Below are 16,743 nucleotides of genomic sequence, written 5' to 3'. Positions count from 1 at the left end.
CTGCGTCGCGTCCCAAAATGTAGCATCAAATGAAGAGCAGGGTCACGTGACCCGCGGCATCATTTGACAACACATCTCCATGGCAACAGACACCGCATTGCCATGGAGACGCGATGACTGGAACCGGGACTGAAGCCGGGTAAGTGAGCCGCACCCCCCCAAAAAAATAAAAATAAATTATCGCGCACCCCTGCATTAGACTTCACTCCACGTGGGAAGAAAACCTGCAAGATATACCCAAAGGATTTCTTATTATACCTTTTAGTGAGCAAAGCATTTGTCACGCCACAAAATTAAAAGGTGATTTCTTTTGTCCATCATTAAAATAGATTAACAAAGTAGCAGATATGCTTGAATTTCATGGACCAAGATTTAAAAAAAAAAAAAAAAAAATTTTTTTAACAGGCTGAAAAATAATGTTTATTTTTATTTTTTATTTTTTTATCTATTGACCTGTACGGCACCCTTAAAAACACACATAAAAAAAAAAAAAACAGCCATTGGCTCACTAGGTCCTAAGAGGGAAGGACCATATACAGTATACCAAATTGGAGTAAGGAACTTCTTCTATAGGACAAGAGCATATTCAATTCTCAGACCTCCATCGTGGAGGTGTATTTCAGGGAAAAGCATTGCGGCTTTACATTAATCATGTGACCTGTGGAACATGCTACCGTATGATATTATCTCAGCATTTACTGCTATGGGAGAACGAGTCACTAATTAGTCCTTAACTTACCAGGAGCAGCAATACATGCAGGTTTAACATAAGGATACCGTGTACTCTTCTGCAACAGTAAACCGGCGGATAAACATAAGAGAAATGTTTTGGGAAAAGCAATATCCTGTTTGGTTAACGACACATTTCCTTGGGTCTTATTTAAAAAACATTTTGAACTTCTGTAATATGCAGCAGTCTGCTTCAATAAATACATGAACTAAAAAAAAAGTCATTTTGCTCACGATTAAATATGCAGTCCCCCATTATCAGCATGAAGAAGAGCTGTAAAAAATAGTTTGTTACATGTCTCTAAGGGTTTGTCACTCAATACATCTTATAAAAGTGCTCCTCTGGCAAAGTCTACTTTAAGATATCCACAGTCTGGGGAGAAGCCAGGAATACTCATTTTTACATTCATATTGACCTATATTATGGGTCAAAGCAGCATTAAAGATTTCCTACAGAAAGGCTTTACCTGCATATCCAATTTGCCGCTGGTTTGGGAATATTGTGCCAATTACAATTGTCCAGTAATAGCCGCTAAGACTTTCAACGTGGCACAAGATGGACATTTATCAGGCGTCTGAATTTCAGGTTTCAAAACGTGCTTTTATGATGCATAAACCACCTGTCTGAAACATCTGTGCAGCTCTGTTATTCTTGCTCCAAACCCCATCAGCATTATCTTACCTGCAGGTATAACCTTTCTAGCTACACCTGTTGGTGTGATACCAGTGAAGACATTTGCGCAGGTTATGCTCACCTCTCCCCCCTCATCTGCATTGGCCCTAGATATTGTGTGAACACGGGACAAAAACGCCCTCGTTCAATGGCCCACATGGAGTCCCTCTCTCTCAAAAAAAAAACAGCGAAATATTTGCTGCAGGCGTATGTGCATACACGTGGTGGGTGGGAATAGTAATACCTTCAGGATCACCGGTATTACTTATTCAAAATTACTCTGTCATTTCATTGCCTCAAGTGTTACAATAGAAACAAAAACAAAATACTATGTCTTTATTTATATTTAATCTTAATTTACATGAGAAACAAAAATATACATAGACACAAGCTTTCTTTTATAGTTAATTACAAATATACAAGACAGAAAAAAAAATGGAACTATATGTTAGCATCTCAGAAGTATACATGAAAAAAAAATATATATATACTGTATGTTTAGCTCTTGGCAATTGATATTTGTACCTCCAATGACATTTCATTATACCTTGCTGGTTTTACATTCATAAATGTACATTTTTAGCACAATAAAAATAATTACTGATCAAATGACAACACCGTAAGGAAAAATAGCGGTAACTTTATATACATATAAGAGTACGTGAAGCTGTAGAATTCTAGTTAAAATATTAGGCTATTGCTTGTAAATGTGCTTATTAAAAGAAATTTCATTTAATGAGTAGTAGTAAATTGAGAACCTGCAGCAATGAACGGTTGGACCACAGAAGCACATAGGTGTAAAAAAAAGGTCCAATGTGCCAAAGCCCTTGCTCTTCATCCAAGCCTCCAACACTGGGGTGGGCAACTCCAGTCCTCAAGGGCCACCAACAGGTCAGGTTTTAAAGATAGCCCTGCTTTAGCAAAGGTGGCTCAGTTGAAGACGGAGCTGCTGATTGAGGCCCCCTGTGCTGAGGCAGTGATCCTTTAAACCTGACCTGTTGCTGGCCCACGAGGACAGGAGTTGCCCACCCCTGCTCTAACATCACAGAACCTGAGATTGTTTCCATCAAATTGAGACTGAAACAGTCAAACTCTGTGTAACATACAAATGACATTTATTTGCAATCAAAAACGTTGCTACAGAAATATTTGCACAAAGCTGCTCTGCAAAATACTTAAGCGTTTAAGCGATTTTGTGACTGTTTTTGCCATGTGTCTAAGTTTGGATCAAGCGATCTAGTTTGCACAAGGGTTTAACCCAACTTGAAACATTTCTATGTTATGCTTTAGTAAGAAAAGGTTTGGTCACAAGCAAAAAGACAATACCCTTCTGAAGGCCACTGAATAGTCCTTCAGAGGTCAAATATTCGATGCCTTTCCTGAGTGCTTAGTTAACGGTCAGTTTCCGGCACCGGAAGATCCAGATTTCAAAGCGCCATCTTGGTGTTGTAGAAAGAATACAAATAATAGAACTATGCATCTCCCCGAGCAGATCACCGAGTCACTGATTGAGCCACCTTTGCTGAAGCAGGGAGATCCTTAAAACCTGACCCGTTAGGGTGTCTTGAGGACTGGAGTTGAGAACCCCTGGCTTAAGGCAAATAATGCTGTATGCAAGTATCCTATGGAATTTAATTATATATACATTATGTGCAAATATACCCACGCAAGTGTCTCAAAGAGAGCGACAGGAGAATACAAATGAATCACAGGAGTCACAAGGTGAAGGACGGAGAAAGGGCAAGGTAATACAAAGCAGAATTGCAACATTGCGTTTTGGTGCCTAACTCCTGTGCTGCTGTAAGGGTCAGCAGATCGTGCAGCTGGTGCCAGAAATATATTGCAAAGCAGATTTGTTTATAGACTATATGAAAAAGCCAGGTCACCATCACCAAATCAACCTTTGTTCTACTAAAAATTTAAAAAACGGTGCTGTTGAGAAAATGCTGCATTGCTGAGAAGAGAGCAACACGATGATTTTCACAAGTATGAAAGTGCATTAAAATGTCACAAAGTGCTTCAGATTTGTTCACAGATGTGCGCTCTGGGAACACAGTTAAGTGCCTTTTTAAATCAATATTACTAAAACCAAAAAAAGAGCATGCATGTTGAATACTTTTCATAAACATACGTGCGTCACTCAGTAACAGGAGTTCTAGTAACGTACGCTTGTGGGGCAAAAACAGAATACTGGTGTGCAATTTCCACTACCAAATGGTCACTGCAATATGGTCTGTACAAACCATCCTAGACACCGAGTGTGATCTGGTTATTCTCTTCTGCAACTAAGCAGTTAAAAGACAATGGCAATGACTTTCAGAAAGTGACCTACTGTACTAAAACAATTTGCTGTAGAACACCCTTTTCTTACTACGAAAATGCAGTAGCAATAGGAGAACCCAATGAGAAAAAGACGAAGGAGTAACTATACCAAGATGGAAAGGACTCATGAGTAAAAATATGCTAATTAGTAGAGAATAAGGCCCAACGTCCAAATCCCATTATGAATAACAAATGATACATATTTTCTCATAAACAATACATGTCCAATCCCCATTTAGACTAAACATTATTTTCCCTAACGTTGCAGAGATTTTGGTCAGCCAATTTCATCCACAAGCTTGGACCCATTAATCCCACGGTAGGTTACCCTGCTGGGTCGTACCAAGACCCCATGGTTGGGCTTGCAGTGGAAGTATCGCCTGTCCCCCACAGATCCGTCATTCTTTCCCTTGGCGTTCCGTAGATCCAGTCCCAGCCACAGGCCTGGAGCAAAGTCGGTAGGGCCGATGTATCGGATGACGCCCATCTCATTGGAGCTGGTCAGTAACACCTGGGAACCTTTGTGAAGCTTCACACTGCACTCGCTGCTGCTGCTGCTGCTGGTGGTAGTGGTGGTGCTGCTCCAGCTACGACGTAGCATCGGCTTCTTGGATCTGTTAAAGAACAAATAAATAGACACGGTTTGATGGTGCTTACCCAACACATCTGTAGCACCATCGCCTTCAAAATGAGAATAGGTCTCCAAATGTCCTTGGTGCTGGTGCCTACGGGTCCTTAAAGCTACAATTCCCACTGCCTTGGTTACAGAAGGCTCCTTCTTAATTTCTTTGGAGTTTTCCAAGTTGTTCTAAAAGCTACCTGAAAATCCAAAGTAGCATGGTGTGTATGTGTAATAGATCAAGATATAGATACATAATACTGTATATTGATACAGTTCAACCCCGTTATAACGCGATCCGTTACAACGCGAATCCGCTCATAACACGATGCAAGCGTGGCTCCCAATTTTCATATTTATGAATACTTTACAACACGATTATTGGTGTCTCAAATACTTTATTGTACAATGCATACAATTGTACATTATTTCTAACGCGATCCGCTTATAACACAATGTGTTTCTTTGGACCCCAAGCACAGCGTTACAAGGGGGTTGAGCTGTATATAGATATTTATAGCTATACACTCACACAGTTCCTTGAGAAGGATAAGCACACAAGTCCCTTAGCAAAGTAAAAAAAATATATAAGAAAGTCGTCAAGCAGATTTATTGATCCAAAAACAGAAGGGGAAAAAAAAAAAAAAAAAAGAGAAGAGCATTTCAACTGAGGTTTTGTTTCCCTGGGTTTTTTTTTACCTGTGACGCAGGTAGGCAGTACTTCCTGAGGGGAAGTTCTATAAAGAGGCACTTGTTAGACTTAAGAAACTACTCTTTGATAAAGCGTCCCTGGTGAGAAACGCGTTAGAGGTTTCTCTTTTTAATTAGGCAACATGCCTCAATACATTTTTGTTATTTTTCTACGTGGCCTCCAGTTCTCTCTTTTTTTCTAGCAGTGCTCCCAGTTTTTCTCTTCATCTCTACTCTGCCATAGTAAATACTAGAAAACCTCTAAAGACTAAATCCAATTGGAGTAGAAAGGAGCAGATAAGATAATTGTACAAACTGAAAAAACCCTCAAAAAAAAATGCAAGGAGCCTGACAAATATAATGGGGAGCTTGAATTAATAGCTACAAGAGAGCAGTATAATCTAAGCATTACTGAAACATGGTGAGATGAAACTCATGACTGGGCAGTTAATTTAGAGGGTTATTCCTTTTATCAGAAGGATCGAGCAAATAGAGGTGGAGTATGTTTATAATGTAAACCAGATCTAAAACCTATTATAAATGGAGGATGTTTATGAAGGGAATGATGAAAATAGAGACCTTGTGGATATAAATTAACAGTGGAGGTAAAAGTACAAAGAAAATTCTGTTTCTAGGGATATGCTATAAACCACCAAATATCTGCGATGGAGCAAGCCAAAATACTTTTGCAAATTTAGAAGGCATCAAAACTAGGTCATGTTAGCATTATGGGTGATTTTAATTATCCAGACAGACTGGGGCAATGAGATTAGCATTACAACAAAAGGAAACAGGTTTTTGGGGGTGCTTAAAGACCATTACATGAACCAAACAGGAGAGGGTCAATACTGGATTTGGTAATGTCACAAAATGTAGAAGTAGTAACAAATATTAACGTCTGGGAAAATGTGGGTAACAGTGATCACCACATGGTCTCATTTGAAATAAATTAATCATAAAACCATATTACTTGTGTTCAACAAAGACTTTAAACAAGCAGATTTTAATCAATTTAGGACTAATCTACATGGAATAAATTGTGATGATGTTTTTGCAGAGGAAAATGTGGAAGATAAACGGTCAGTCTTTAAAACATTATTAGAAGAGCACACTTGGTGTATACACTCAGGTAATAAATAAAGAAAAAAGTCTAAACCAATGTGGCTAAATAAACAGGTAGGGGAGGAAATGGAAAAGAAGAGGCAGACATTTAGATTCTTAAAGTCAGAAGGGATGGAGGCATCGTATCACAATTATAAGGAATGTAACAAAAATTGCAAAAGGATTGCAATAGAAAGTAAGATCAACCCTAAAAAGTTCTTTAAGTACCTTAATAAAAAAAAAAAAAAAAATCAGAAAAGAAAATATAGGACCTGTGATGGGCAGGCAAATTATTGGAGATAAGGAAAAAGCTGAGGTATTAAACAAATCCTTTGCCTCTATTTACCAGGGAAGACTCAATTGCAATAGTAGTGCCGCAGGAGGAAGTCACAACCTCCATATTAATGAACAATTGGTTAACTGAGGAAGAACTTCATAGGCGGCTTGATAAAATGTAAGTAAATAAGGCACCTGGCCCTGATAGCAAACATCCAAGAGTTCTTAAGGAGTTAAGCTCAGTATTAGCAAAACCATTATATTTAATATTCTACGACTCCATTTCCACAGGCTCAGTGCCACAAGATTGGCGTAAAGCAGACATGGTGCCTATATTTAAAAAGGGAGCTAGATCACAACCGGGGAATTGCAAACCTGTAAGCCTGACATCAATAGTGGGGAAGCTACTTGAAGGTTTAGTAAAGGATAATATTCGGGAATACCTAATGGAAACAAAATTATTAGTAATAGTCAGCATGGATTTATGAAGGATAGATCATGTCAAACTAACCTTATTTGTTTCTTTGAGGAGGTAAGTAGGAATTTGGACCAGGGTAATGCAGTTGATGTGGTCTACGTAGATTTTGCAAAGGCTTTTGATACGGTTCCACACAAGAGGTTGGTGTATAAAATAAAGCCAATTGGACTCAGAAAATAAAAATTTGCATCTTGATTGAAAACGGGTTGAAGAATAGATAAGAGTGGTCATAAATGAAACTTGTTTCGATTGGGCTATAGTGAGTGGAGTACCTCAAAACGGCACTGGGACCCCCTGCTTTTAAACTTGTTTATCAATGACCTTGATGTTGGCATAGAGAGCAAAGTCTCCATCTTTGCTGATGACACTAAATTGTGTAAGGTAGTAGAATCAGAGCAGGATGTAATTTCTCTCCAGAAGGACTTGGAGACTGGAAACTTGGGCAAGTAAATATGAGATGGTTTAATACAGATAAATGTAAGGTTGTGCATTTGGGAAACAAGAACAAACAGGCAACTTAAAAATGAAATGGGGCTAAATTAGGGGAATCCTTGATGGAGAAGCATTTAGGAGTGCTTGTAGACAGCAGGCTTAGCAATAGTGCCCAAAATCATGCAGTAGCTGCAAAGGCAAACAAGATCTTGCATTAAACGGCAATGGATGGAAGGGAAGTAAACATAAGTATGCCCCTTTATAAAGCATTAGTAAAATCACACCTTGAATACGGAGTACAATTTTGGGCGCCACTCCTTAGAAAAGACTAGAGAAGCCATTATGGAATAGAACTATGTTAAAGTTATGGAACTAGAGAAAGTGCAAAGAAGAGCAACAAAATGAAGAAAGGGGATAGAAAAGCTGATTTATGGAGGAGAGGCTAGCTAAATTACATTTGTTTACATTAGAAAAGAGGCATCGAAGAGGGGATATGATAACTATATATAAATATATTCGGGGACAATACAAGGAGGTTTCAAAAGAACTATTCATCCCAAGGGCAGTATAACGGATACAGGGTCACCCCTTAAGATTGGAGGAATGTAGATTTCCCAAACAACCAAGTAAAAGGTTCTTTACAGTAAGGGCAGTTACAATGTGGAATTCATTAACCATGGCGACTGTGATGGCAGATACAATAGACCTGTTCAAAAAAATGATTGGATATCTTTTAGAAAGGAAAGGTGTACAGGGATATACCAAATAAGCAAACATGGGAAGGATTCAGGGGGTAATCCTATTGCCAATATTTGGAGTCAGTTTATTTCTTTTTCCCCTTACGAGATTTATTTATAAAATATTTTACCAGGAAGTAATACATTGAGAGTTACCTCTCGTTTTCAAGTACGTCCTGGGCACAGAGTTATGATGATAGATACATGGTTACAAATACATGGTTATATTAAGTGAACAGGGTTATACATCATATACAAGACATTGCATGCACACTTAAAAGATAAAATATTGTTATCGGTGTACATCACAGTTACAGACCAGAGTAAAATGTGAGACAGCTTTAGTTTTGAAAGAACTTACAGTATACTGGAGGCGGCTTTGAGAGTCTCAGGTAGTTTGTTCCAGTTGTGAGGTGCACAGTAAGAGAAGACAGAGCGGCCGGATACTTTGTTCACGGTCCCAAGGTTCAACAATTTATGGAGTCCGATCTCAGGTGATAAGTGCTGCATGTGGTCGGGGCGAGGAGCTTGTTCAGATAGGCAGGTATCTTGCCCAGAAAGTATTTGAAGGAAAGACAGGAAACATGAATTTTGCACCTAGACTCAAGTGGGGGCCAATCTAGTTCTTTGAGCATTTCGCAGTGATGTGTGCTATAGTTACATTGGAGGACAAAGCGGCATATTGAATTGTAGAGGGTGTCTAGTTTGCCAAAGTTTATGGCACGGCACCCCAAACTCACTATGTCCCCATAGTCTATAATTGGCATTAGCATCTGCTGTGCGATGCACTCTCACCAGCTTGCTTAGGGAGGATTTGTTCCTGTAAAGTACCCCTAGTTTGGCATAGGTAATGGATGTCAGGGTATCAATGTGCAACCCAAATGTTAAATGGGAGTCAAACCATATGACCAGATATTTGAAACTAGTGACAGGGGCCAAGATGATATTAGAGTTAGTTTGTATCTGAAGCTCCATCATTGGTAGCTTTAGAAATGTAGCCTTTGTCCCAAATACCATTGTTACAGCCTTGTGAGTGTTTAAAAACAGTTTGCTTTGGGAAATCCAGTTTTCAAGTCTCAAAAAGTCAGATTGAAGTACGTGTTAAAGGTCAGAGAGGCGAGGCCTGTGTGCATATAGGATTGTGTTACCCGCATACATGTGAACTGAAGCTGCCTGGGGGATTTTGTTCCTTCTTCTGGATCAAAATACAATAACATTTAAATATAGGATAAAGTATCTGCCGTCTAAATTTAGCATAGCTTGAACTTGGATGTATGTCTTTTTTCAACCACATCTTATGTAACTATGCAACTTATATTTTATAATGAAAAGATTTCTCAAACTCGGGCACGGGACTTATTCCAAGAATCCCACTCATTCCATCAGAGTTGGGATTGCTGGAATAAATATATATAGTGCGAGTTTGCTGCACCGATCACTTTTGCTTTGAGTATGTGCGTTTGTATTCGAGTAGCAATAAGTCTTGTACCATTACATCGTTGTCTCAATGGCCTTCGGTTTCTAAGGAGCATGATAACGGCTCCTACTTTAATAATCTGGAATGGCACGCCTGGAAGTATATTGCATACATAGACTACTGAATTATCTATGTTTTCTATATTCATGTATGCAAAATCATTCAGGACAATGACATCTGGGCGAATTGACTGATCAATTTAACGCAGAGTTTGCAAAATACTTTACTTATTTTTTTGAGATTCATAAATTCCATCCAGCAGAGTTCAGACTTTTTAATGGGGATATTATTGTGTATATTTTGTGATTTTTTTTAATGGTCCCGATTGATATTTACTTTTTATATACACAATAATAACTTGATATTTTAATAGTATTCTGTCAAGGTGGCCATACATACTATATTTCTGGTTATTTTGAGATGGATTGGGTTTCTGGATGTATTTTTGCTATCACTAATACACTTTGATTTTCAACATTGAGTGCTGTCCCTTGTTTACCAGTCCTCAGAACGGTAACGTATAACTACATTCTCTATATGGGACGTGCACCTGTGGCTTACCAGCACCTATTGGAGTGCCAACTGTCTTATCTGACACACACACACACACACACACACACACACACACACACACACACACACACACTTTCAGGTATCACCATTGTGAATGTCCGAAAATCTGCCAACGACCATGTATGATTACTGCAAAGCTTGATCAGTGAGAACTCAAGACAAAAAAACATGTACATTGTACATTCTGATATGTGCAGTTGTCTTATTTGGAAGAGCTATTATATGGTTTACGGCGCAAAATTAATATTTAATGGACAATGTTTTGCAACTGAAGTACTGCATATCTTGTAAAATGGGAGTACGCGGTTAAGACAATAATAATAATATTTTTTAAAAAGGACAAACATTGTGGCTTGCCAAATATAAAGCATATGATTTTACACAGACACCCTTCCAATATACGAAAAGGCACAACAATGGAAAGGCAATCAACCTTTTCACCTTTAAACTTGTCTAGGTTGGTCAAAATGTTGCTATACAATATGAATGTGTTTTTTTTCTTGCATATCGTTCCAGATTTCTCCAACAAACTTCATCCTTTCGTTAAAACGAACACTAGATTGTACTGCCCCTGGTTCAGAGTACACGGATACTATAAGACAGAGGACGGTATGCTACAGTGGAAAAGGAGGGTCTCGCAGTTAAAGGGGCAACAGAGGACCTTAATACTACCTATTAGGCAGAACCTTGTCACTCGTTGGTTCCTGTCCTTGCAACACACAAAACCTTAAAGGGAAGCAAATAGCTGGTATACTGCATGGGACTGCAGAAGCCTTGTGATAGGTACACAGCCTCTCAGCAAGAGCCATGTCATACTGGAATGTTACTCTGGGGAGGGGGATATGTGACAGTCAATATGAGAACCCCACCTCCTGCAACTCTGAAACCCAGATAAAGCAGAGGGCTGGCAAGGCCGGAGTCTCCTGCATTTGGTGCATTGGAGGCTGCTCTGATCAACTCTACAACACTAAAAGCCAATGATCAGTAAAATCCCCCAACCAACTCCCCCAGACCCCAAGGACATGGAAGGTAGGGACCGGGGGGGATGGGTGTACATAAGGGGTTAATACCCAATGAGGTCAAGACTTCACCCCCCCACCCCAAACCATGGGTGGGATTAGAGTTGGAGAGAGTACATCTCATCAGCATGGGGTACTACAGTCAAAAGAGGGATTTAAAAACTCCCCAGCTGCACAGCAGTATATCAATAGGGAAATCAAAAGGTTAATAATGTTTGACGACTGTGTCTTCAACGGCTATTAATAAACAGGATAAAGAAACAAAATAACGTTTGTTTTCATATTTTACAAGCAGCATACTCTATGAATCAGCCTCTGCTTTCATGACTAACACTCGTGTTCATTATAGTGTTCTAAAGCACTTGTGTGGTGCTAAAAGCATTGGACGATTACAGTAAAATCATTAAAAGCACATCCTGCTGAGGGTTATTATTTATTAAAATTGCCAGCTTCAGGGCATCAGATTTACTTTCTTTAAAAGTCTGTTCTTAATATCTATTCAGATGCATCTCTGTATGGGGCGTTACATCATCTGGATAAAGTGGCGTTTTTATGCTTGTTCTGCATAGGGTATTTAGTGATGAAATGTGCTACTTCAATCCAATGCATTATATTTAGTAATCTGATGCAAGAAGTACACAAAGAGCACTTTAACAAACTATATTATTACAATTCTTAGTTAACACAAAAAAGTGCAACTGGCAAACTTTTTTTTTCTCCCCATCGTGATTAAATTATTTTTATTTCTATTTCTTGAACAAACATCTAGGGATCAGCAGAACATCTGTGTGTTAACCAAGTCCAACTAATATGCCACATGAAAAACACGCTGGTAATACACGTGTTCCCCACTGCCATTACTTAGTGAATGGTCACACCCGGTTGTGCGTCCCCAGGAACAGTCAGGCAAGGGGCAGGTTCATGTCGTCAGTGAGCATGGCCAACCCGTAAAGGGGTTGCCTACAGTGGCAGATTTCCCATCAGGCCCGGGTTTAGGACGGCAACATTTTGGGGCGCCAAAAATGTCTGCCCCCATATACTTTTGCCGCGCTCTCTGGCCTATTGGGAAGTAATTTTATCTGTTGCGGCCGCCTACTTACCTGCCGCCCTCCTCCTTCTGAACCACAGCGTCAAATGACGCCGCAGATGTCCCGTTGCCATGGCAATGTGACGCCACGTTTGTGACGTCCGCGCCGTCATTTGACGCTGCGGTTCAGAAGGAGGAGGTGGGTGGCAGGAAAGGAGGCGGCCGCAACAGCGGACATCAAAATCCGACGCTGGTTGCCCGATCATGCGTAGGGCGTGGTCCAGACAGCCATGGGCAGTGACAGGATGGGGCAGACCCCAGAGAAACTGTTGAGAAAGCGGTTCCTGATCGGGAGCTCTGTAGATCAGCACAGTATGAAGAGTAATTGGACAGGGTTTTAATGGAGAGCATCAAGAAGAAGACCATTAAAGAGCGTTGATCATTTTGGGAGACTACGTGGACTGGAGTGGGTCTGTTGCATGTTTAGCCAGAAAAAGGGACATCCTGGATGTTTTGCAGAGGATATTTCTCAAGCAATTTGTGGGGGCAGCAAAAAGTACACGGGGGTACTGAGAAAAAAGAAAATCTCTTATCGGTGCACTACAGTAATTGTGTAATGAATTGATTAAAATGATTTTATCAGCATAATTAAAATACAAAGAACAAATTGATAAGTGTCAAACGAATTATATCACCATACGTACTGGTAAAGAGATGGTGTGGTTAGAACAAGGTATTGAAACAAATGTACCTGTTTAACTGCAACACAGTGTTTATAAACTCCTGTTGTGATACACAACAATAGGGAAGTGTGTGATCATATGTCTGGTTGGATACATATAAATAGGATTGTTTATTAAGATGCCCATCAAAGGCTCCCTAACTGGATGTGCAATCACAGACTAAGGCTACGTCCCCAGTCCTCACGGCTGCACGAGTAGCAACTACAGCCGCGATCGGCGGTCTGTAGGGGAGCACAGGGGGAGTGGGGGGCCATGACCGGGGCATATCTGTCCTGCAATTGGCTGTGCACCGCCACATGAACGCATTGCGGCACGGGAAGACCATTCCTGTCTTCCCTGCCAGCGTACGCTCCCACAACACACACGGCCATTGGGGCCTGCCCCATAGAGGGCTGTGATGTGTGGTGCGCATGCCGTGACTATAGGGGACTCAGCCCCACGCAGCAGTAATAGACTAGGTATGTATCTGCTTGACCAGTAATTGCCTGGATCATATATCTATGGCAACGATTGTGTTCCCGTGCTTATATATGAAAACAGACTAGGTCTAAAAAAAAAACCTTGCAAAGAAACTCTCATAATAGGTTTACTTAATTAGACCCAACGGTACCATTTACGCCTGTTCGTGTCACACAGGCTGTGGTGTAAGTCCTGCCGTATGTTTCAGGTAGAAAAAAAACCCAGGAACCAAAGCGCTCTGTACAAATTCTCCCAGGTTTGCAACCTTGTAGGAAAGAACGTGTTAAAGTGGCAATCCAAGCCGCCGGATTGTTTTTTTTTTTTTTTTTTTTTTTTTAACATTTAGTATTTAATCAGGGGGTCCCGGTAGCTAAACCCCGTCAATTTCAGCTTTGGGGTCCCCCTGCTTCTAGAGATACTTGGCTCCAAACTAGGTGCCGGTAGACACTCCTCGGTTACCAGGGTTCAGAATATGTCCGCTCTTCAAAAGACGTCCCGTCTTGGGTACCAATAGGAAGCCGCGATGTCATCAGTGCGGCTGACTATTGGTCCATGTGACTCGGGGGCTTTCAACTTTCAAGTCCAACTTGCGGAGCCAGAGCAGCTATGGGCAACTTCTTCGGAGGCAAGTATTTCCACAAGCAGTGGGGTCCGCGGAGCTGAAATCAATGGCGTTCAGCTGCGGAGACCCCTTCTTAATAATAATAATAATAATAATAATAATATAAAAACTTCACACAAAAAATAAATAAAATGATGTCAGTATGGATCGCTCCTTTACAAGGATAGTCCATTTTAGGACCAAAGTGTTGAATTAATGGAAAACAGGTAGGTGGTTTTTGAAAGGTATGCTAGCATTCGTAAACCATTTCTCATTAAACTTTCAATGTTTCCATGGGCACCACTCCATACAAAAAAAAAAAGTCTATTTATTCAGATGCTGTCACCCTTCTACTGCCAGAAATGCTGCCAGGAAGCAGCGATGAAGGAAGCCGGGAGGTGCCATTAGAAAGCGAGAACCTTTACGATGTGAAATGCTTCCATACCGGCCCGATCGTGCGTTACGTCCCATTGTAAAGCTTACCTGCCATGCGAGTGTCTCCTGCTGATCTCGCTTGGTGACGCGGTGGTGGACGATGCGCTGTAACTTCGCCTGAACCCTGCAGAACATACAATCGTTATCTCGTGGAAAAGGTCTAACCCATGAGACACATACCAGAGCATTAAAAGATGGGTTTCCTCTGAAAGGGGCAAACGGAATGGTAATCGTTTATCATACGCGTATAAAAATGAATATAACACAAATGGAGATGCAATCACAGCAATGTACTCTACAGCAGCGCTAAATTAGCAGAATAGGAGGTGCCCGCTAGTCCTACTGGTCAGTGACCATAGCATCAAACAGTAGAAAAACAACCAGGCACTACAACAATGAAGTCCGATTGACTTGAAAAGGACTTTCCATGCAGTAATGCCCAAATCGGTACTGCTGCACTTTAATGAATAACCATCACTGAGTAAGAATAATAAATTGCTTTCTTTGTTTTCTGTTACCTGGATAATGTTTTTTCTCAAACTGGTTTTGTGCCGCAGTGTGTAGCAGGTTATTACGGACATAAATCATATCGTTTTAGTGCAGCAGAGAAAGCGCATAGGAGAGAATGGAGCATAAATTGGGGAGCTGTAGTCACCACAACGATGCCCTCGTTTGAACGCAACTACCCAAAGCAATGTGGCCATGTATTATACAGTATATGCACACAGCGTAAGAATACGATCGAGCGCATGATATGCGAAGGAGGTAAGCAAGGAAGGTCCCTATACAGCAGCAGGAAGTCTAAATGGAATATTTTTCTTCTTCTATAGCGCTGACTGGGTACGCGGTGCTGTACATAGAATTCTCCCAGGCACAAGCCCCTTCCCGGTAGAGCTTACGATCTATATGTTTGTGGCGCCAGAACCACAGGGAGTTAAACTGACTTGGCCAAGCTCTCACGGAGCGGACACCGGGATTTGAACCAGACTCTGCCTATTACTCACCGAGCCGCTCCTTCAGCCCATAGCGGGGGAGGGTTATAACTACGTAGGACATGGATATTTTGTGTCATTAAGACTAATAGTTTCCTGCTTATTTAAATCAAGTGCAATAAACGTAATGGGCAAACCGCTTTAAATGTGTCTTAAGAGTGAGAATACAGATCAGAATACCTTGCATACAAACCTGGTAAAGAATGATTCAGCTTACTGGCTGCAATTTCTGACAAGGAATCCATGGAGCCCAATGTTCTATATTGACAATAACAAATACTGTATTATTACAATACACACACATGTAAGGACATATTTGACATATATGGATTATGTCAAACTAACATCTACAATATACATGTAGTATATTTAAAAAAAAACATTTTACACACTTGAAACAGATTGTCCAAGTAAAACTACTTTATCAAATATTCCTTGCATAAATTAGCCGTTCATACATGTGAATAAAAACTGTATTAATTACACTGTAAACTGAACAGTTCTGCCAAGACACGAATATTGAATTAGGCAAACTGTGCTTAGCGCCTAGAACAGGGCACACAGCATAGCGGCCCTATACATCCCTCCTACCACACCGCTTTGTGCTTTGCCTCACCAGATAGGGTCAGCCAGTCCTCCCCAATAACTAGCCACAGCCTGTCAGTCACTCCCCCCGCTGCTCTCCCTCTCAATCCAGGATCTCGGGAGCCGCAGGGAAGAGACCGATTTACTTTTTCTTATGACTGGAGCTTAGCAAGACAGATAAACATAGCTAGCACGTGTGTTTGTGTGCATGTCTGTGTGCATGTCTGTATGCCTGTGTGCATGCCTGTGTACCTAATAATAATAATATTAGCATGTTTTTGTATAGCGCTGCTAGTTATACGTAGCGCTTTACAGAGGCATTTTGAAGGCACAGGTCCCTGCCCCGTGGAGCTTACAATCTATGTTTTTGGTGCCTGAGGCACAGGGAGATAAAGTGACTTGCCCAAGGTCACAAGGAGCCGACACCGGGAATTGAACCAGACTCCCCTGCTTCAAACTCTCAGTGCCAGTCAGTGTCTTTTACTCACTGAGCCACTCCCTCTCCCTATGTAAACATGGGTGCACATCGATCTATGTAGGCAGGAATGTTATGTTTGGTTGCGCAAGCGATTGTCCATCTAGGTTTATATGTTCCGGTGTGCGTGTAATTACAAATGTACAAGTCTGTGCTTTTTCTTCACCTCTCACCGAATTTAAAAAATCTCCCAATATTTTTATTTCTAAGTGCAAAAAAAAGGCAGTTCCTTTAGTAGGGGCTAAATATAGCACCTGCTCTGACATAACGTGTTGCAATGAACTTGTGGTTCATCGAAGA

At 40.7% G+C, this 16,743-nt stretch overlaps 1 protein-coding gene across 6 annotated transcripts in view; it reads right to left on the bottom strand.

The window, feature by feature from the left end:
* Positions 1 to 1,760: 1,760 nt before the first annotated feature.
* CLIP4 (CAP-Gly domain containing linker protein family member 4) overlaps positions 1,761 to 16,743 on the bottom strand; it is a 67,594-nt gene continuing 52,611 nt past the window's right edge. For 3 of the 6 annotated variants that reach the window (XM_075595429.1, XM_075595428.1, XM_075595430.1), the window contains 3 exons: positions 15,577 to 15,641; positions 14,440 to 14,515; positions 1,762 to 4,338 (listed from right to left, as the gene is read on the bottom strand). In XM_075595429.1, coding sequence (XP_075451544.1) covers positions 4,002 to 4,338; positions 14,440 to 14,515; positions 15,577 to 15,641 — 478 coding nt within the window. In that variant the 3' untranslated portion in view covers positions 1,762 to 4,001. Of the gene's footprint in view, positions 4,339 to 4,363; positions 4,544 to 8,463; positions 8,606 to 14,439; positions 14,516 to 15,576; positions 15,642 to 16,743 lie in introns of those variants that run through there. The other 3 variants (XM_075595433.1, XM_075595432.1, XM_075595431.1) reach the window with 3 other exon arrangements.

This window comes from Ascaphus truei, chromosome 4 (genome assembly GCF_040206685.1).
Source record: "Ascaphus truei isolate aAscTru1 chromosome 4, aAscTru1.hap1, whole genome shotgun sequence".
NCBI classification, from domain to species: Eukaryota; Metazoa; Chordata; class Amphibia; order Anura; family Ascaphidae; genus Ascaphus; species Ascaphus truei.
Note: the sequence above shows the minus strand (reverse complement) of the source record. Positions and strands in the feature narration are given on the sequence as shown.